The 21,223-nt window shown below is 42.9% G+C and overlaps 1 protein-coding gene across 5 annotated transcripts; it reads right to left on the minus strand.

The window, feature by feature from the left end:
• Positions 1-535: 535 nt before the first annotated feature.
• On the minus strand, positions 536-21,011 carry MFSD6 (major facilitator superfamily domain containing 6). 5 transcript variants are annotated; one of them, XM_032962796.2, is made up of 10 exons: positions 20,694-21,011; positions 20,292-20,418; positions 19,792-19,872; positions 13,922-15,167; positions 12,894-13,310; positions 9,841-9,938; positions 7,909-8,070; positions 6,837-6,935; positions 6,181-6,461; positions 536-5,759 (listed from the first exon to the last, which is right to left on the minus strand). In XM_032962796.2, exons 4-10 carry the CDS (start codon positions 15,097-15,099, stop codon positions 5,553-5,555), a joined length of 2,442 nt encoding a protein of 813 aa, XP_032818687.2. In that variant the 5' UTR covers positions 15,100-15,167; positions 19,792-19,872; positions 20,292-20,418; positions 20,694-21,011; the 3' UTR covers positions 536-5,552. The 5 variants fall into 5 exon arrangements, with proteins under 5 accessions (XP_032818687.2, XP_032818670.2, XP_032818679.2 ...); XM_032962779.2 differs by having other exon boundaries at positions 19,792-20,014; XM_032962788.2 differs by lacking the exon at positions 20,292-20,418.
• Positions 21,012-21,223: the final 212 nt, after the last annotated feature.

A 21,223-nucleotide genomic window follows, 5' to 3' on the forward strand; every position in this document is an offset into this window, starting at 1 on the left:
CCGTATCTCACTGACCATTAGGTGAAGTATGGTCAAAGAACCCGCCACTGCTTGCAAGGCCTGTGAATAAAGGTTAGAATAAGGCAACATCTACGCCTCTATTTAAGGAGCGAAACAGGTGGACTTCTCCACAAATCTGTCGACCTGATGAAGCTAGTTGTAATTACTGGCGAAACGCCAAACTCAAGATTGTAAATGTTGTGGCTTGTTCTGTACTCGTAACGAATTGGCCACGTTCTGTTTACGTGACAATCCTTACTAATTGGCTGTGTCGGGTGGTGGCGGGTTTAACGACACATTTATATATTGACGCAATATCACCCAAACAAAAAACCCCTGTATTGTATTCAACTGGAACACAAGCCTTCCCCCATGTGGACATCATCCACACGGGGGCAGCGTAGGACCACAACTCACCACGTCCGTCACCACCAATATTCCGCTCCCGATGATGATGTGTGGCCATACAACCACACCACCAACTGTTAGGATTAGGGCCCCCAAAAATAAATACATTTAAACGATCGCGCGAATGTTGCAATAGATATATACTTTTATTCCTGTTTATCATCGCGTAACCACAATGTGTGTTTTTTTACATCGTAAGCTGTACAGTCACGCACCGACATATGCACATAGAAGGCAGAATAATTGTGTTTTGACGGCTGAGCGACAATTGGCGCCACATGTGGAATGAATCGCTTATAAAGCACACTTAAAATTGGTGGTTATAACCATTACACGAACGCGTTTTAACGTTTACTGCACAACAAATTGGTAACCATACGTCAGATGTCATCCCCCCCCCCACGACCCACAGCTCATTTAAACGGCTTCAGGTGTGTGATTGAATGCACGTGGGTTCATGCAGAGCGATGGGAGTTGAACGCGTGGGTTTGTGTCTGGAGTCTAAAAATATCGCTCTTTTCTCTCCTTACACTGACATAGCTTCGGATCGTTTAAGTAAGGCGACGCGCACGGGTGGACTTTGGCGAGAGTAAAATAAAAAGATGGTCATGACCACCACTCGCGTGCTTTTAAATGTGCCTCGCAGAGTAACTCTGAGCATGGGCAACACTGCCGTGTTGAATGCTTATACGTTGTATTCGCAGTGTTCCCTTTACACGGATTGTTAAGCTGCCTGCCATTTGATTAACTGCAAAGTCCACCACTTACCAGCTAGTGGAGTGCTCACACCATCACATACAGTAGTTACATATTCCTAAACGAACTACTAATTCTAGTACATCCCAATGCCACTGAACCAACATGTTAAACCAATAACCAACAACATGAACCACATTAAACCTTACAGGTATGCATTTTAACAGTGACATTACAATTTATAGTCCATAGGTAGCATATACATTTACTCGGAACGTATGCCACTGCTTCCGTTATGACAAACAAAATTCAAATCTTTGGTTGTATCCCGTATCAATACATGCTTAAGTGCCAATTGCAAAAGTGTGACGTGCTGCACATTTTTCATTTTTGAAGCAAGTGGCTCTCAGCAGCAGCACAAACGCTGTTCATTAGGATTGTCACGTTTTTTCCCCCTTTATATTGCTTTGCTGGAGCACACTAATTACCGTCTTCGCAACTCAAGGGATATTTTAGAATTCACAATTCCGCAAAGCCTCAATGCATGTGCATGACATTTAAAATTATTTTGTGCAGGCCACATTTGCAATTTGGCCAGTGGCAAGAGACTCGACATTGAACTGAGATTCAAATGTGAAGAGGCAAATGGCTTCAGGCACGGAACTCCCACGGAGTGTCAAGCCCATTGAGTGCACGGTGTTGTGTGTAATTTGTACCACCTTGTTGAATAGATATTTAAGGGACAATGAGCGGTGTACATTCAAAGCAGGTTTCGGTGTCTAATAGTTGCCATACATTAAGCAGTTACATGGACGTTTAATAATGCAAAAGTTCCTCGACACAAAAATACATTACCCTCTTTCCTAGCAATTCTGCAAAACATTTCCCGACTGTACTATACAGTGCAATTGTTTGGTATATCAATTATTAATATTCACTGTGGATCTCTACTAACGCTGTGTCATTTACAAAGCACACGACGACCAGCAGCCCAACCACACGAAAAATAAAATGTACAAACTTCGTCCACGAACATGGATGAAGGCATTGGAAACTTAAAAGTGCATCTGCAAAAAACGCTTGCAATTCTGAGGCGTCCATTGAAACAACCCTCGCTGCACACGAGTGGCATATAGCGAACCTTCATCTTAACCCTGTCCCACGGTACAACGGACGTTGTGAAAATCAGGCTTTTTTTATAGCTGAACGTGAAAGTATATATACATATAACGAGCGACATGCAGCACGTTGGGGTGTTGCAGTTGTTGAAATGGTTCATCTGAGAAAAAAGCGTGAAAATCTGTAAAGGATGCACTTTAAAAAGTGTATGCCAAAGTAAACGCTGATCTCAATGACGTTAGGTTCACTGGCACTTTACCCATTCATGCTCAACAATCTGTAATGCAAAGTTTGATTCTCACACAGCAAACAATTTACACTATAACTAAAGCATGAACCCAACTCCACAAAAACACGTAAAACTATTTCCAAAAATTAACCTGAATGCCACTTCAATTCGGTAAACAGTCCAAAACGCGTGTTTGATAATGAGGCCAATGTTGAACTCTAATGAAACTCAAGTCGAGTAAGTCGCCAGTATTTAAAGTTGCTTATTAAAAGTGTTTTAAGTGGAAATATGCAAGGATGAAATTATCAAATTAAAATAATATATCCCTGTGTAACATTAACATTCAAAACTGTGAGCTCTGCAGTAAGAAAACCAGCAGTGCTTTGCACAATGACATTTCATGTTGCATAATAGGAAAGAGTGGGCAGACTGCACCCTCAATTTATAAACGATTCTCATGGATCCTCTAAAGAAAACGTATCTATAAACAGAGGAATGTAGTCTCATTGGGATTAAGTATTGGTAATACAATGTCTATGACCCCTGCAACATTTTCATGGCATATCTGACTTTATAGAATATTGTGCACATTTTTAATATGCCAATCACAAGAAATGATACCAAACTTTTGGGCTTGAATAACATTCGGTCAAGTTAATAAATCCTGGACACATCCTATCGGATGTCTGTGTGAATAACAATATACAACTACTGTATGCGTGCATCAAGCAAAATTAATTCAGCATGAGTGGGAAAAACACAATCTTCTCTCTTTAAGACACGTGTCAAAATATGAATCTCCTGTAAATAAAACTCTATAAACACACATTTGTGAATTTTGCAGGTCACACTCAATCCTAAAATGGTCCCATAAAACACACACGTGCATGCAATGTAAACCCTAAAAATAAGCCCCCCTTTCCTCCAAATTGTTGCAGATAAATAACATTTCGTCAAGAATTGAGTCCCTTTTGTGTATAGCTGTTTGAACATCTTGCCTGATTTACTTCTTGAAAGTTGAACTGCAAGAACGATGCCTTTTCGAGAATATTGAACATGCCCTTTGGCCAAATTTGTACAGTAAAGTATAAGGGTAGTTAAGGTACAAATATGTATACGCTTTTCACAATTTTATTAAATAATATTCTGATAACGTGGCTAATGCTAAAGCCACAAGGGGCTGTAGGCCAGCGATGTGAACCCCTTATGACAAGGTTTCGGTATTTAAAATAATATTCTTAAACATCAGATTCAATACACATCGTCACACCTTATTGCAGTATTCAATTAGTCGGGTGCATCACCACACCTCTAGAGGGTAGCAAAATACGAGCCTGTAACTAATTCCCTGACACGTGAAGAGGAATATAGCGTTGAGCAATGCACTTTAGGGGACAGTAATGATATACATTGTATCCCATTTGTGTGTACACAGGTGCAGGCAGAAATTCAACTTAACAAACCAAGCTTGCTACCACCTCTGTTTTCATAACTCAGTTTGATTCACAAAACATAGCGGACAACTTTCGTATTTGCACATTAGGTGCAGCTAATAGGGAAAAAACTAAACTACAATTTCCATGTTTTGTATATTTTAAATAGGTCCCATTTTGTTCCCGGAGACATTAGTAAACAATCTCACTGCAAGCATGGTATTCATGGCAGCTCGTGACATGAAGTCCTGGTCCACAGAACTTCTCTGCAAGAATGTGTGCACTTGGCTACTAATCCCATTACAATGAGTTCCACCAAATGAGTATGAGAAGCCAATGAAAATTACAAAACACACACACCGTATATAAAGCACCATCTTTCATTCTACCTACCATGAGTGCTTCAACAACTGCTACCTCTTTAAATAATGGATGGTGAAATCGTTTACCAAATAAAAATAACTGCACAAATACGTGTTAAATCCATAAACCCAAGTGTTAAGACTGCTCATCCTCAAATCTGACTGCAAGAAACTGACCTGCTTATCATTCTGTATTTAACTTAAGAGGCATATTTTACAAATCATAGGGATGATCATTTTTCATTAAACTCAAAATATGAGTAGAAAGTAAGACAGTTTCATAAATAAATGTGCTCAAAAAAGGGGGCCTGAGATTAAATTGCAGCTAAGCATCCAAGCAATTTGCGCAAATGTATTTCTCACTGGACTGTAACTTCATTGGAATGAGCCAAATCAATGACAGGATTGAATATTCAATTTGCAATCACATTAACTACACGATAACCTTTGGTATATAAAATAAAATCCATAGCATTCAGAAAGTTTAAAACGTGCAAGCATTTAGTTAGGGGGCTTTGAATGCCTTAGATTATACAAGAACTGCAATATGTGTTTAATGTAAAATATGTACCAAGCGTTGGGTTTCCAAGGGAAAACATCTGCCGCAAGCTTGGGGACTTAACTGTTTATATTCGTATATTAGTTGATGATAATGGCCAGCACAAACTATGCGAATGCTTCAACACTGAACACAGAACAACAGTAAAATACTCTAATGCCGTATGCCTTCTCAAGTCTGCACCATGACACTCTTAAAAACACTTCCAGAGGCCATCAGTGTACCTGATAACAGAGGTGGATTATGAGTTTGAGTTTTTCATATGGTCATATTTATGGAAGAAATGTCCAGATTTACACGAGATCTTACTTCCAGCAAATTTAATATAATTCTAGTTATGCTATTGGACAGTTTGACACAGAATAAAATTTATACAGTAAACCACACTTAAGAATATCTACAAAGCCTTCAGAGAGTTAAACAGGTACCGCAAGCATTCAAACCACTTTCCAAACTGTAAAAGCAATCCAATTACCTTTTCTTACACTGAACATTTCCATTCGGACTAGCTTCAGTACAACCAGCTGCAGGTGAGAAAGACAAAAGCTACCCGACGTCTTTCTGAGACGCATCCAGAGAACACAAAAACAGGTTTTGTTTGCAGGCAGTGCTTGGGCCGACAGGTATCAACTATGAGGATTGTTGGGGTAGGTGGGTGGGGGAGAAAAAGCAAGCACACACCCACTCACCACCATTGCTAAACCCTTCCTTTCTTCTCATCACCAACGTTCTTCCGGATGCTGCGCTCACTGCCACCCTGGTTCGTCTTCAGATGGCACGTGGCCTGGCTCGGTGGGTACGGATGTCGCAGTGCCATCGGCTGGCTTCTCCTGTTGCCCATCTGGATGCCCGTGTTCCGACGTTGGCCCCTCTGGCTTGGTCTCCGTGGGATGCCCGCCGCCTGCTTGGTAACCCGAGGATGGATGGGTTTTCTCGCCAGGCTGTGCCTGCTTCTGATAGAAAGGATTATAACTTGTACTTGCTCAGTATACACTAAACAAACGACTAATCGTTCATGGCAGGGGTTCTCAGCCTTATCAAGACCACTGGTGCCCCTGGTGCCCCAGACCGCCCCCCCCCCTCCAATTTCGCATTTACCCTAAAACACGATCGATTGTAAATTAAGTACCTTTAAAATAATCACAAATGGAATTGTCATTTTTTTTTTAAAACATGCATTAAGAGAAACGCCAATATCAGCTGTCACTATTTAATAATATTAAAAGCTTTATCAACTTACATATCATATTGGCTCATGATATGCAAAATACAGAAATGCAACGTATTTGGGTTGACTGCGAATTCTGATGCCAAGCGAGCCAACAAACCACACACACAAGATGCTCATTTGCTCGGCGGTAACGGTTTTATTACCTCCGCAGCTGCTGCTGCCTTCATCATCTTCTGCTCCCTCCTCAGTTTGAGAGCTTCCTTGAGCTGCATTAGTGTGTAGGTGAGGGACACCCATGGCGAGGAGTTGCCCACTCCCCATGCCGGCCGTCCCGGGTCCTCCTGCTCCTCCTGGTGTTTAGTTTTGCGGCTTCGCAGCGGACGTCGCTCACGCTGGCCATCAGACTCCTCGTGCGATACCAGCACCTGAATGGTGGCGATCGGCGCCCCTAGGGGATCTGGCTGAGCTACGAGCGTCGTCGTCGCTGCAGTGGCATCATAAAGGAGATAAAATAATACCTTAGTACATTCTCGTTATGCTATAGCAGCTGGTTTTTTTTCGATTACATTAGCTACATATATCTTAGTTGTTAAAATAACAAATACAATTTTGGAGGTTTTCCCATATGTTTTCTGCTTGTACAGTATGTCCTTCAGCACAATGTCTGACGTTCTGCTCCAAAATGCTGGGAGCTTCTTCTGGGACTGAATTCAGCATTGAATTGAAAAGTCGGACACCACACCAAACATGTGGTACAACCCATAAACACATCAAAGAGCTATAAAGCACAACCAGAAAACCAACAAAGTAAGCATTTTGGAGCATTACATTTTGGAACAACACGAAGTTCGGCACTCACTTTGAAGTTCCTCAGGCCCAAGAAGCCACTGGATGAGGGCAAAGAGAAGCAGCGTCACAAGGGAGGCCATGCCGATCCCACGGAATGTCTCCGCAGCCCCTGCACGCGTGGACATGCACCATGTAATCATCACCCATGGCCACGCCACTGCTCTGAAGCACTCTCACATGATTCCCCACATTAAAACAGCAGCGATGTAAGACGAGTGCATTCATTTCCCCAAACCCAATTTAAAAAAAAATGCATATTACAATAACATAGCCTGGCTTAAGTCATGTCAGCTTGGACATGACACATGGTTAGCAGTGACGATGGCTGGTGGCGAAGACCAATGTTGAAGTGGCAGTCAAAGGAGAGAACATGCCCAAGAGAACATATACCCTGTACAGCGATGAAATCAGCTTATGTGTAGGTGCAAGAACCGTGATAAATGACAACTTTAGGAGGCCCTCATCAAGCAGTGGATTAATCATGCCTGTTTATGCTGATTCCGTATGGCTAATGAATGGCAATTATTCAAGTTTAAGTTGCTGATGATAATCGTATTTCCATTGAACCAATACACTCAGTGCACCCATGTTCTAGCTCTATGTGGTTGTCAGTAAGTAAGATAGTTAAATGTTTAATTGCACTGCAGGTTAGCCCATATTTGCAGCACATGGCCAATCAACGATATGGCAGGTCGGTCGCTCAAACTACAGCTCACTGTGGAAATGTCAACAGTGTGTGTGGTGTGTGAAGTGACCGTACCCCCACAATAAAATTAGTCATGTGGAATCTTTGCTACTGCCTCAGGGTCACCAGTGGCAGTGAGTACCACCCAACCCAAAAGTTCAAGAATGGAGACACTTTGACATGATAATGGATTGACCTGAAGATCTAAACTAAAATTGCTACTCATTGCTGAATGCTGCCATAACAACAGTAAAATTGTAGTTCTCATTGTAAACACATTTACTATAATTATTTCAGTAACACTAGCAAAAATAAAACAAGATAGAGAATTCAAACTTGAGTTAGTGCATAAGGACGTGGTGTTTTCTCTGATCATCAGCGGCGAGTTGGCCAGTACCAAAGTAGTTGACCATGACCCCGCCCAGCATGGCCCCACAGCCTCGGCCGAGACCCAGGTGCAGGCCCTGCAGGATGCCCTGTGCCGACGTTCGCAGCGAGGGTGGCACCGCCGCACTAAGGTAAGAGATGCAGGCCGCCCAAATGGCCGCGTGCGTCACACCTGGACACACGCAAACACGGCCGTTAAGCGTACACACGCGGCTGGCAAACACGCGCGTGAATGTAAGTGCAAAACACCTGTATGTCGCTGTCCATGCCACCATTCATGACAGGTGGCTTTCTCTCAGGACTATATATATCCTAAGTGGGGAAAGATTAACTTGTGCACTATCAGCTCATCTGATTTTACCATAAATGCAGGCAGGCGCTTTCATTTGCTGTCAGCACTGTGCTCTTCAGCTAACAATCTGGAAATGTGAAAAACAACTGCTTGATTTTTTGTAAGACTAAAAAACTGATTAATCTTTCATGGCTTGGCTAACTGCCATGTCCTAAATTGATGATGGCTTCCACTGAACACTGAAAATTCCTTCTTGAGAAGCTTGCCAGCGAAGTCACAAAATGCCACCTTACCAAATCGTGAATAATCTATCACGTACATGTATAGCGAATGGGATAAACACAGCACAACACAACATAGCAGTGAGCTCTTAGTCAATCCACTTCTGGATTTTTTTGACTACCACACTGGTCACTGTGGATTGATGAAGAAGAGTTCCAGGACCAGTTCATATATTATTCACTGATGATGTAAAGACATTTCCTCAATTTGAACTCGGGTCGCAGAGCTCATAGCCCAGTGTGCTAATCACTGAGCTATACTACTCCAAGCGCCAGAACAAATCACTTAAAGATGTCAAAATCTGCATGCAATGTATTTCTCCCACAACACTGAATTTTAATCGTATTTGCACCATTTCTCAAATGAGTGTTTCCTTCCCTGTCTGTGCTGTAGATAAGCCACTGGGTGCATGACGAACAACAAGGAGTGGGTGTGTTTATTTATGGAATGAATACAAGCAAACTGAATGACGCAGACATTGCAGGCAGAGAACCACCCTGCGCAATGTACACTGTACACCATGTCATTTCCTATTAGCAGATGCATCAACAGATCACACCCAGTGGACTGTACAATAACTGAGGCTGTCTGTCTCATGTAAATTGAGTGCACATGATCGACACCAAGCTTGTTGTTATTCACCTTAAATAATGCATTTTCAGTCTCAAGGCCAAACCAGGTTCGTGTCATCATCAACGATGATCAATCCACTGCTGGAATAAAGGCCTCCCACCTCGTGGCCTTCTCTCAGTCCTGACATTCAATAATCCATCTAGCACCTGCACATGCACCAATTTTATTGCTCCATCTCCACAGCTGATGCCCACTTGAGTGGTCCCTCTGGCTACCACCGTATAGTTAATCTCACCTACCGGCCACCATATATTTGAGCGGCGTTTCCCACACAAGCCCAATACTTGTCTTATGATGTCTCTATCTTGCGTATGTTCTCTAATCCACGTTTCTCCCAATGTAAGCACAACCGTGCACCTCTCAATGCTTCCCTGCACATTTTTCAGTCTGGTTCCATTTTCCTTATTTATACATTTTTTTAATCCATGTCACAGGAGGTAATACACCGTTTAAAAAAAAAAAACTGGAAAAGAGCCAAATAGAAGCCATTCCCAAGGACATAACCCCCTGCTGTATTGTTTCTGGAGTCCACATCAACAAGCTGCAATTTAACATTTAATGTAATATTTACCGGTCAACAATATACTTACTAGTGATTTTATTGTAAAATATTATTGGAATTCCCCAAGTGAATGGTAATTTGCCAATAAACAGTGAGCAACTGAGACATTTTCAAAGCACCTTGCATGCAAACAAATTCCATGCTGACCGTGCACTCTGACAGGACACACTTACCCTGCAGGATTTCCATGGGCAAGACATACCACGGGTTGACCAGGTATGAGATGTAGAGGTATCGAGCTGTGTTGCAGGCCAGCCCCAGATACAGGACTCTGAGTGAACAGAGGCGAGAGAGAGGTAAGTAGCAATCACACTTTTTTTTACTTTCCCCCGCCAATTTTATCCTGATTGTGCTCCGACTGGCCTCGCCCCATGAGACAAACAATCCATTTTGGTCTGGAGCAGAACCTCAAAAGTGTTAAGAGAAAGACCCATGGATGTTGATATCACAGACCTACTTCTGAGTTCCCTTCAAGTGACATTAAGGAGCAGCACTTTTCCACACACCCTGCCATTGAGAGTGATGTTTACTCCAATACAGCCAAATTAATGTTTCATGACCAGAGTAGGAAATTAGCCACATTAAGCACAAAAAACAAATGTAATGTGATTTTTCGTACATTAATTGTTTAACGGTTATGACCATCAAGTCACTGCACTTGAGATCAATCACCGCCGCAGCTTCGTCGTCGTGGAGGTAGCTCTCCGATCTTACATTGACATGCAAATTTCTCACTTTAACATCACTAGTTTCGCCCACTTCGCTTATGACCCTTGGGCTACGCCCATTTCAAACCTTTAAAACAGCCTGCCTCAGCAGCTTTCCGGCTATCTTTTCTCCTGATGACGATTGCTTGTGTTGCGATCAAAACGTCGTAGTGTTTTTGTTCTTTTTTGTTATTTTCTTTGAACCTATCTACGTGACTTTACCGAAAAAAAACCCAATAATATGAATTCCTGCAGTCACGAAAGCTTTAAGTCAATTATTATATCATTATTAAGTATTGAATGTGTTATCCTAGAGTCAAAAATAAGGAATAAGTTGCACTTTATATTTTGGTAAGATTCCATGTGTGAGGTACAGGACACGGGCTATTTGCCCCGACAGTCACAGGCAATGAATGCCAATGTCACCATGAACAATGAATGAAAACAAGCTCTCAATGCATCAGCCATACAACAGCTTTTATGACATGTAACAATGACTCATCTTTAAGCCACATATGCTCACGATGAAACCCGACAATGGTCATTTAACAAGATACCTGCTCATAGAATAAGTGAGCGTGCTTCTGTGCGTGTTACATATGCAATGTAAAATGTTCAATTACATCTTCGACAAGATGCACTGCGAGTCTAAATATACTGCCACGAAAAACCTTGACTTTTATTTGTAAAAATATAAATCTCGATTGATACTTTGGTCAAATGTAGTTCATAGAAGGTTGCTTAAACTGCATATAACATGGGACCAAAGTAAAAAAAACAAATCGATTATGCCCCCCAGAATATCCAATTGTTTCCTCATTATATTCTGTCTGCCAGTGATAGTTACTGACTTAAGAGATAACAAAAACTGAGAGAAGAGACAAGAGATCGGGATGCATGTTTTCAATAAGTTGACAGCTGAGAAGAACAAGTAAAATAAATAAAAACAGCAAGCTACTTAATATACTCTGACAATTTTTTTTTTTAGATTTGACGCTTTCGTGACTGCAAGGATCCATACTCTTTGGTTCTATTCGGTAAAGTCACGTAGGTAAAAAAAATTAAAACAAAAATCACGACGTTTCGGCCAAACTGTCCGCTGGACAGGTTGGTCCCTTCACCTGATGAAGGCCGCTTGTGTTGTGGCCGAAACGTCGTGATTTTTGTTGTTTTAATTTTTTACCTACGTGACTTTACCGAATAGAACCAAAGAGTATGTTATTATTTTTTTACCAGATTCTTCATTTAAACTGCATTAAAATGGTAAAAAAATAAGTTTATACTTCAGACAAGAGATAACTTCCCCAGGCTACAAGACATTGTATTTCAACAAGCCCCTCCGTTTCTAAATAAATTGATCAGTTAAAACAAACATGATAGTAAATAATAGCAAGTACTAAAAGGTATAATGATCCATGCAATTATTGATTTCAAATCAATCCTTACACTGACAATACGTGCATCAACAAGTGCGTGTGATAATAGATTATTTTATATTCATATGTTGCCTGTGGAGGACTGCTGTCACAGTTATTAGCGCTCTGCACTCTAAACCCAACCACGTGAGTTCAATTCCTGGCTTTGGCTAACAGCAGTGCAAAGTGATATCTGAACTGGTCCTGCCCCCCCCCCCCTTCACCACCCTACTCTGATTAGCACGGTGAAGCAAGTTCAAACAATCCCATTGACTAACAGTCTGGGCAAATCTTGACAAAGGCCTGTAAATTATTATTATAAATGGATTGATTTATAGGTGACTCGTAGGTTCAAGGGACTCATGTTGTGGGTAGGTCAGATATCTCGTGACACCGGCTTAAACTTACAAAGGGCTCTCTCTATAACACGGTGAAACATATAAGGGGGACCAAACCAGCACCTGATCCCGGGTCCTGGCTGCGTCGCTGCTCGCCGTCATCTCTCTACGTCATCCGACCACATGGCTGATCTCCTGCAAGCCTCTCACCGTCGCCGTCACTACGCTAGTCGGGCAGCTGCGTAGTTGGACGCCGACGACGGGGTTGTGTGTTAGGGTCGGCTATGTGAAGCTGTGTTACATAAATGTATCACCCAGTGTGCTCTTAATAAATAAGAAGCCTTCAACACGACGTGTCTCAGAAGTCGCTCACTACATATGTACTGTACTTATGTCACTCGACCCATGCAGCCACTAAAAAGTGCTACAATATAACTCAATATAAAAAATTCTAGATTTTTTTTTTATTGAATAGCAATCTCTAATTGCAGAGGTGGGAGAAGGGGGTTAATTATTAGGGGCCCAGCCGATGCTGCAAGAATGTAGATTAGACATATTACAGAATACAACTCTGACGTGTTCAGGTTGTACCACGTGATGTTCGGCATGTTTAGGCATTATGATATGGGATTTTGCTCCATGTGCTGAAATATTCATTAAAAACTTAAGAGATCGCATATCAAGCCGAACAACAAGCGACACTACCTGAAAATGCATCGGAGAGCTGTACAGTACAACCGCAAAAATCTACGCACAGTAGCATTACCGTACGTGCCCAATGAGGGCGATGAGGCGGTGGCTGAAGAAGTAGGCGGTCAGCTCAGAGAGGTGGTCGAGCACGGAGCACACCCCAAAGAGGGTTGGGGTGCCGCCCAGGTCACCCAGGTGCCAGAAGAGGAATGTGAAGACGAACCCGTAGCCAAAGCCCATGAACCACGTGACGTACAGCACCGAGCCGTAGCGCACATTGCACAGCAGTTTCACTAGGTGCCCGTAGCGGTACTTCTTTGGCTCGGGCTTGCCCCCGCTGTCGTCGGGAATGGGCACAGCTGCCGTGATGGCGGACGTGCTTGACACCGTGGTGGTGCTGCTGCTGGTGCGGCGTTCACGTGCGGTGCTGTCGACAGGCTCCACGTGCGGGATCTCGATTGACTCCGTCTCCTCAATTGCCTCTCGCGAGAACCTGCAGGGGTCAAGTTTTGCTATCAATCATTCTCGGGATCTCCACCACAGTTATTGTTATAATTATCATATGCATGTTTTTCATAAGTATCATATTTTCATCCCCTTTAAAATATACTTTGGATGAAAACCTCCCCATGTTGTGAGTCATGGGGGTTGGTTGGCCGGCCACACTTTAGCATGCTGGTTCGTGTGGGTTAGTGAACGGGTGGAGGGTCAGCCGGGACCAGTTCAGAGGCCACTTGTCACTGGTGTGAACCATGGCCAGGGCATCACTGGGTTGCATAAGCACAGTATGGTAACCACTGCATCACTGCTCCACCCATTATAATTATTACTGGCAAGGAAATAATTTAGCGGATGATCTGCAGAATATTTTCCGCATTTAACAGAATAGTTATTGCGAATACAATCTATACAAATGTTAGTTTACACTAATATGAATGAGATGAATGTGAAATTGTTGTCCATTTTCATGAAAAAGGCAACATTATTGACCCCCCACCCAAACCCTAACATCTGGTCTGTTCAAACTTGTTGTGATATGCATAATTAGCCACACTGTTTCTTTAAAGATAAGCATACATTTGCTATTTCATGTCAGATACACACCTTTTGTAGTCAAAGTGAAACTGTGTTGCCACCACCAGGGCCACTGTCATGGTGACTCCAAATGCGATGAAGGCGATCTGGTAGTTGTGGTACTCTGGGGGGAGGCATGGAGCCTCCACCCAGCCAGTCATATCCACGTCTGTATAGTCGATAAGGAGGCCGATTGATAGCATGCACGCGCCCCAGCCAAGTGAACCCCACATGCGCTGCCGCCCGTAACGGTCACGGTTGCGTCCCAGGTAAAGCAGGGTGACTGTGTCCACGATGGTGATGGCGGGTGCGCTAAAGAACTCTCCGATGAGCACGAGTACCAGCAGCAGCAAGAAGATGGTGCGAAGCTCCAATTGGTCGTATACAATCATGTACTTGGTGGGATCGACTGTGGTTTTTGGCGTGGTTCCTGTTGTCTGAGGCCCAGTGGTGTTCGGTAAAGAACTACCATTCACTCCGAATAATTTAACATTGCTCACAAAGCCAATAGTGGTTGAAGGTGCTTGCTTGCTTAATGGATGCGCATAACCAATGGAAAAAAAGGAAATTTTAGTTGGAGGGGTTGATTTTAATGCAAAGGATTCTTGAACGTTATTTGTTGTTGCCAATTCACGCTTCCTTCTTAAATGCCCCGTGGAATTTGTAGGTGGAAAGGAGAACGAAGATGTTGGTAAAGTTGTGGTTATAGTGGTTGTCGTCCCATTAGGTAAGGAGAGTTCTTTGAGGGTACAGTGTGGCGTAGCCGGATGTACAAAGCCAATTCCCAAGCTAAACCCAATCCAGCAAAGCAGGGAGAAAAGTAAGAGGTGTTTCCCCTTTTGAAAGCGATCAGCCAGAGCCCCCCACAGGGGTGCGCTGCAGAACTCAATGAAATAACGAATTCCCACTAGTAGTCCGCTCTGGCTGGCATTAATGCCCAATTGCTTGTAATAGACAGGCAGCAATGGAAACAGTGAACCGTAGGCCGAGTAGAAGAAGAAATAGAAGGCCTTAGAGATGAGGAGGTCATCGTTTATCTTTATGCATCGTCGCTCAATCCAGTCGGGCTCGTCTTCTGTGGAGGAGTTCTCCTGTGATTCCTCAGTTGCACTCGGCGTGACCCCATTGGCTGGCTCAGTGAGAATGTAGCGGTGTTTTTTATCCAGCTCATCCTCAGACAAGATGGCCGTTTTGTCGTCTTCTGCCATGATGCGATGAGGACTTTAGGAGAGGCGAACGAGCGGGGAAATGCTCATCACTTGGGCAGATTAATTTCCTGTAAATCAAAATGTTAAGAGTAGAGTTAAGGGCTTTTCATAGTTGTTTGCATTTATTTACACAAAACATATAAGATATGTCACACAGGTATAGTTTCCAAGGTCTTGTAAAGGCAAATGGAAATGCATGGTGTAGAAGACTAGAGATATACTTGGTGGCAATACATTTCACCACGTAAAGCAAAGTGCATTTTTTGTTCATACTACAAGCTGCCATGGTCAAAGATAAATCGAATATGATACAATATCAAAGATTTTATTTCCATTATTATCAATCTACTTAAGTAGATGTAAAGCAGTGTGTCGCTATTCTTTCACATACTGTAAGTTTTATTCATTGCCTCTGTGCCATCAGAGAGATGTCACAAGTACCTTTTCCCACCTGAGAGTTCAGTCTCAAGACTCCAGGAAGTCATTCATACCACTTCTGTATCCAATGAAAACAATCCGTTAACCAGGCCCATTTAACAGTGTGACATCTCTAGCTGTGGGCAATGTGTTTTTTTTTTCAAATCTAAACAAACTACTTCTATGAGTTGAAAAGCACACAAATCTTAACAGAAAATTACAGATTGGTTACACTAATTATTGTCCCCAAAAACGTTTGTACAAACGACTACAATCATTTAGACGCGGGCTTGTCTCCGGCTTTAATGCTCTATGGAACCACCAAATGCTTCAGTAAGCACTGACAGTGTGACATGGCTGCATTGAAATAGCCAATACCACACAATTCGGTGATTAGTAACTTAGCTTACAAATCTATGTAGAGAACATAATTCTCATAACAAAAAAGGACCTTGGTTTGAGCAGAAAATTGTGGCCAATTTATTGAACAATTTTGATCTGACCAAAATAAATCCTACACAGATTATATTAAGAGTCCAATGATGCATCAGAGTTATGTAACTGATATTTCAAACCTTGTCATTAATTTTTTAATCCCTCATTTAGCATAAATACGTTTTCCCAGCATGTTTGACCTTGCTTGTTCCTGAATGTCAACGTTTGTTGTGTCCATGTTTGTATTTCTCACTATTTCGGTATGTCTACACAAGCCACCGCATGGGTCTGAATGTGGCCACGTGTGCCCTTGAGCAGGTCCGAGTGCCTGTTCAAGGGTCTCAGTCATTCTGAGTTAATATCGCTGCCTCCTTAAACGTATCCAAGTGGTGACTGGCATTATCCATAACAAAGCATGGCACTTCAAAACCCACAGCCATAACAAGAACAAAAGATTAAAGCCCTCACAATCATTTAGTATATAAATAAGGAACGTGGTTTCATTTACTCAGTTTGTGGTCAAGGCGGAGGAACATACCATATGGCTATAACATGAAGGTAACCTTGAAGAATTCAGACTACAGGTGCTTTCAGTTAAATGGCAGCTTTAAAGCAACAATGCTTCTTCCTTTCTTTGAAAACGAGACAGTCTGAAAATATAAATGGCGTGTACATGCCACACCCAAAAGTGGCCAGCTGGCTTAAAATGGAGACGCAGTGCCCTTCTTATACTTTAAATACTGAACCACGGGAGGTAAATTGTTTTATATGCACACCCAAATGGTTCTTTGGCAGCGGGCATACTGCATGATACATCAAGTAAAAAAGTACTGTTCAGTGCCAAAAGTTCTGCCGCAACCAACGTCACCAACCACTCCCCTATTCCATGGTTACATGCGGGAGCCATACGCGTACGAACAGCATGCAATTCATTAGCTGACCACTCGGGTAACATGAAAAAAATGCACGCAATGAGATTTAACTTCTTTTGTCACTCTATTACGTCCAACCTGGCGTTAATATGACCACATACATCGCATACTAAAACTGTTATGAAAAACAGTTCATGTTACAATTCTACTGAAGTAGAAAGTACTTTTACAGACCACTTGTTTCAAGCAGAGCCTCTGCCCGAGGATGCTGTAAATTTTAGAGCATATTGACAAGGTCTGTCAGCTGAACTAAATACAAGTCCATGCAATAAATTGTAGAACATTCAAGGCAGAATAGGAGGGAGTGGCTTAGAAGTTTAGAATATAAATTTGGAAGACATGAAGTAAGGCTTGCAATGGTTGGGACACATGTGCAGGATGAAGGTAGGTTACCAACATTGGATTTGGAGTGGTACCCAGAGATCGGTGATAAAACAAAAACCTAAACCAAGCTGGCAGGACATTACGATAACCTTGTAGGTCACGTGTCAACTTTACAGAAGCTGTCAAATCTTGCAAAAGGAAGCAAAAAGTGAGGTGGCAATGGCATCAGCAACAGTGGCAGTGATGACCTTTTGACTTCATTTTTCTTTTAATTTAGTCTAAGTATGTTTTAAAAATTTGAAATCACCAAGACAGTAACTTCAGGCATGCTTCTACATATGCTCACTTCAACAACCCACATCTCGCCTCAACAACCCACACTGACCAACTTGGTAAAGTACACTCAAATAACCCCTATGACCCGCAAGGTGTAGAGAAGCCCTCATCAAGCAGTGAATTAAAAAACAAGGCTCTAACTTACATTTATTCATTGGGGTTTGCCAAACATTGACATACTAGACGTGACATTGTAATTTCTTTGAAAGGTTTCCTGTATTGAACCCACGGACGTAAATCAATTTGACGTTACACATACATAAAAAAAGATTACAAAACATCTATTAAGAATGTGAAAATAAATCATAAGGAATTAAAAAGGAAAGAGTCTGCACAATTTCATGCAAATCCAATGTCAAATTTTCAGCATAAAACAGGTTGGATAAATCCTTTTGAGATGTATGTTGAATTTATATCGCAATGTACTGTATGTAGCCAACCGTGCTAATAGGTGCGTGGGAAGGACAACAAAAACAGCTACAGAGTATAAACAAGGCAATGAATTCACAACCTAATCTCATAATAGTATTTTTTTCTTGCAGCTACATGTACCACTTAATTGAAAATTATATTGTGTGGTTCACAATATAATAAAACCCGTTAGAATGTAAAAAATAATGTGTTACTAGGGTTGGGAATGAACTCATTTAAAACAAATGTAATGTTTTTATTGGATAGTTTTCAATGACTGCAGTAGCTAGGCAGTGCACACAGCAGTGACACTCCAAAACATCTACTGCGTACACTGTTCGTATTTTTTTGGTTTAGGGGAGAAACACAAATGCAACCAAATGTCCCAATTTACTCTTTATCAAATGGAAATGTATTTCGAGACGCACTGACCACATCCCCTCTCCCTTGCTCATTTTCACATACCCAGGCAACGCCGCTAATAATCGGAGAACAGCTAACATTTAACAGGTTACCAGGTTGCTACGACATTAACCAAGCCAGCTACATCTCAGACAGGCACAAATGAACACTGATTAATTAATGCACAAGGTGATAAAAAAACAGTGAATATTGCAATTTAGTGAAAGCCTTTTTTTTCATTCCAGTACTTCCACATTCTTTGTCCAGCACGTTTCACGTGAAAGATATTTACCTAGGTTTCACATATACAATTCTTGACATATCTCACAGAACATTTTGATATCCAGTGGGAATACTAGTCTAATAAGACACAATTAAGCAGGACATCATATAAAGAGTAATTATACATTTCAACCAACGTAATCAAATAAAAGCTAAATAGATTTTTATTTTACAATGTACAGTACTACAACGTACATATGCTTTGAATCCCTTTTTTAAAATCCATTGCTAGATGTGGGCTTATCCATGCAGTGTCATGGGAGTATTTTGACCATACTTCACCCCGCTGGTTAATGCAAGTTGAAGGGGGAGATCATAGACGTTCGGAGCATCGTATGCATGCATGATGGTGGTCCATCCAAGCACTATCCAGACTGAAACCTGCTTAGCTTCCGAGATCTGATGAGATCAGATGTATTCATGGCGATTTGATCACAAGATGTCCTTTTCATGCTACCTTCACATCCTAGCCAGATGGTATTTTACATTTCAAAGTGTCATTATTATGTGTATGACACAGATCTAAAATCACAGATCATAATCAATACAGTACAGCCCAGTGCAAGATTTCTAGAATTACATGCAATATTTCACATTGTCAAACATAATTCGCTTACCAAACATGTCGTCAGACTAAATGTCCAAACTGCATGTTTAGGTGGCTCGTTGGTTAAAAAACAAACATATTGGTCTTGATAACTTTTCAGCCAACCAAAACCGATAAAAAATAATGTGGGTGCATGGTCAAAGAACCAGCAGCCATCATCTGCCGGGCTAGCCAGCCGCAAAACCAATCTGCGACTCCACAACCGCAGTAAACAATCACCACGCAGTCAAACATTGTAGTCACATGCAGTATTACCAAACGACCCCACGACTCCACGAGCACATTAATAGGACCACAGCAAAGCCATCCATTTCAGGCAATTTTCCAACCAGCCAGCCAGCATTTGCACAGCAATCAGGTAGCGTGGGGCAATAGTTTATAAACGTTTTGATGAGAAAACCACACAAACGCTCTCCTGAAGCCCTCTCGTCGTGGCCAGCATTACATAGACATCGGCGTTTTAGCTCGCGAACATATTGCCATTCGGAAGAGGCAAAGATAATTTCGATGAGTACCAATATAGGGAAGGATGTCTCTCCGCCGTACCTCTTATCTTCGGGCAGCTCCTGCTGTTCTCTGCAGTTGCGTATCCGTGTTGCCAGTCTCCTCGTCAGGTCTGGCTTATCCCTGTTGATAAAGCAGAGGTTGTTCTCCGTTCCCTTGGTCCTCGGGGTTCGCGTTGGAGTGAGTTGGGGGCCCTCGTTCTAAGAGCCTCGTCCTTCCACAGCCAGCCCGGCGTGACGCCCTCTTCAGATGGCGCTGTTGTCCTCTGTCAACAACAATAAAAACCTCCCAAAACCCCGCTCCTCCTCCCTTCGCTAACGAACCAACCTGCAAGGTGGGCAACCAGTCTTCACGAATTATAAGAAAAAAGGCGGAGGGGGGACATACTGCATATAAATATATAGAGCGACTCGACGAACACAACACGCACGTCCCAAATGTCGAACACGACGGGGACAAATTGCCCCCGCACACTCGGTATCCTACACGTGAACGCGATGTCACACTGCGGGGGGGGGGGGGCGAGTGGTGTTAGCGAGCACCTATGAAGGCTGCCACGGTTACACGAGAGGGGGTCGGTTGACCAGCAAACCACGCCCGGCCGCCTTTGTCTCCCCCGGTAGCGATGTTTACACACCGCAGCAGGTACTCGTTTGAGGCTGTGTCGATCTAGGGGGGGGTGGGGGAGGAGGAGGCCCAGGACCGGTTCAGATAATCGTCACCGGTGTTGGCCGTGAGCGGCAATCGAACCCCGGGAGGATGCCGGGCGCGCTAACCGCTGCACCACCGCTCCCCCCCCCCTACACACACGCGCCACACGGCAAGCTCTTCTACAGCTCGAGGTCGCCTCACATTACTCAACACGAACCCAACTAAAAACCGCCAAAAGCGGACGGATTCGTGGAGACATTTCACGTGGTGGTCGTGGCTCGTTTTTATCGTACCTTGTTGCGCTTCCTCGCCGCACCTTATGTCATTGTACCGGTAGTGTTGTCAACATTTGTTTTTTTATGTCGGTTTCGTCGCCTTCGTCTCTCTCTCTCAATTGTTACACATACCTCCCCCCCCTCCTTTTCACCAACGTAACGAGAGGATAAAAAAAGAAATTAATAAATGTTTAGCTTCTTTTTTTTTTCTAAAAGACGAAACCGATTCTATCGCTGCCAACCCGAAGCAGTCGCCAGCACTTCCCCGTCGAGCTACCGGGGAACACACCGCGCATGCGCATCTCGCGACACGCCCCGCGATTATAATTAACATATTTGTTTAACATAAATTATCCCTGTAATTTACATAATACTGGGAGGAGCCTCCAGGTGACACCGCCAGCTCACAGGGGATTATTGTGTCCGTCCGTTGTGCATCCCAAAAATGGGAGGGGTGGGGCTGGGTGGAGAGGGGAGGGTGGGGAGGGGCTGGGAGGGGAGGGTGGGGAGGGGCTGGATGGGAAGGGGAGGGGCTGGGTGGGAAGGGG

This window comes from Petromyzon marinus, chromosome 2 (assembly GCF_048934315.1).
Source record: "Petromyzon marinus isolate PM22_M1 ecotype Great Lakes invasive population chromosome 2, UKy_Petmar_22M1.pri1.0, whole genome shotgun sequence".
NCBI classification, from domain to species: Eukaryota; Metazoa; Chordata; class Hyperoartia; order Petromyzontiformes; family Petromyzontidae; genus Petromyzon; species Petromyzon marinus.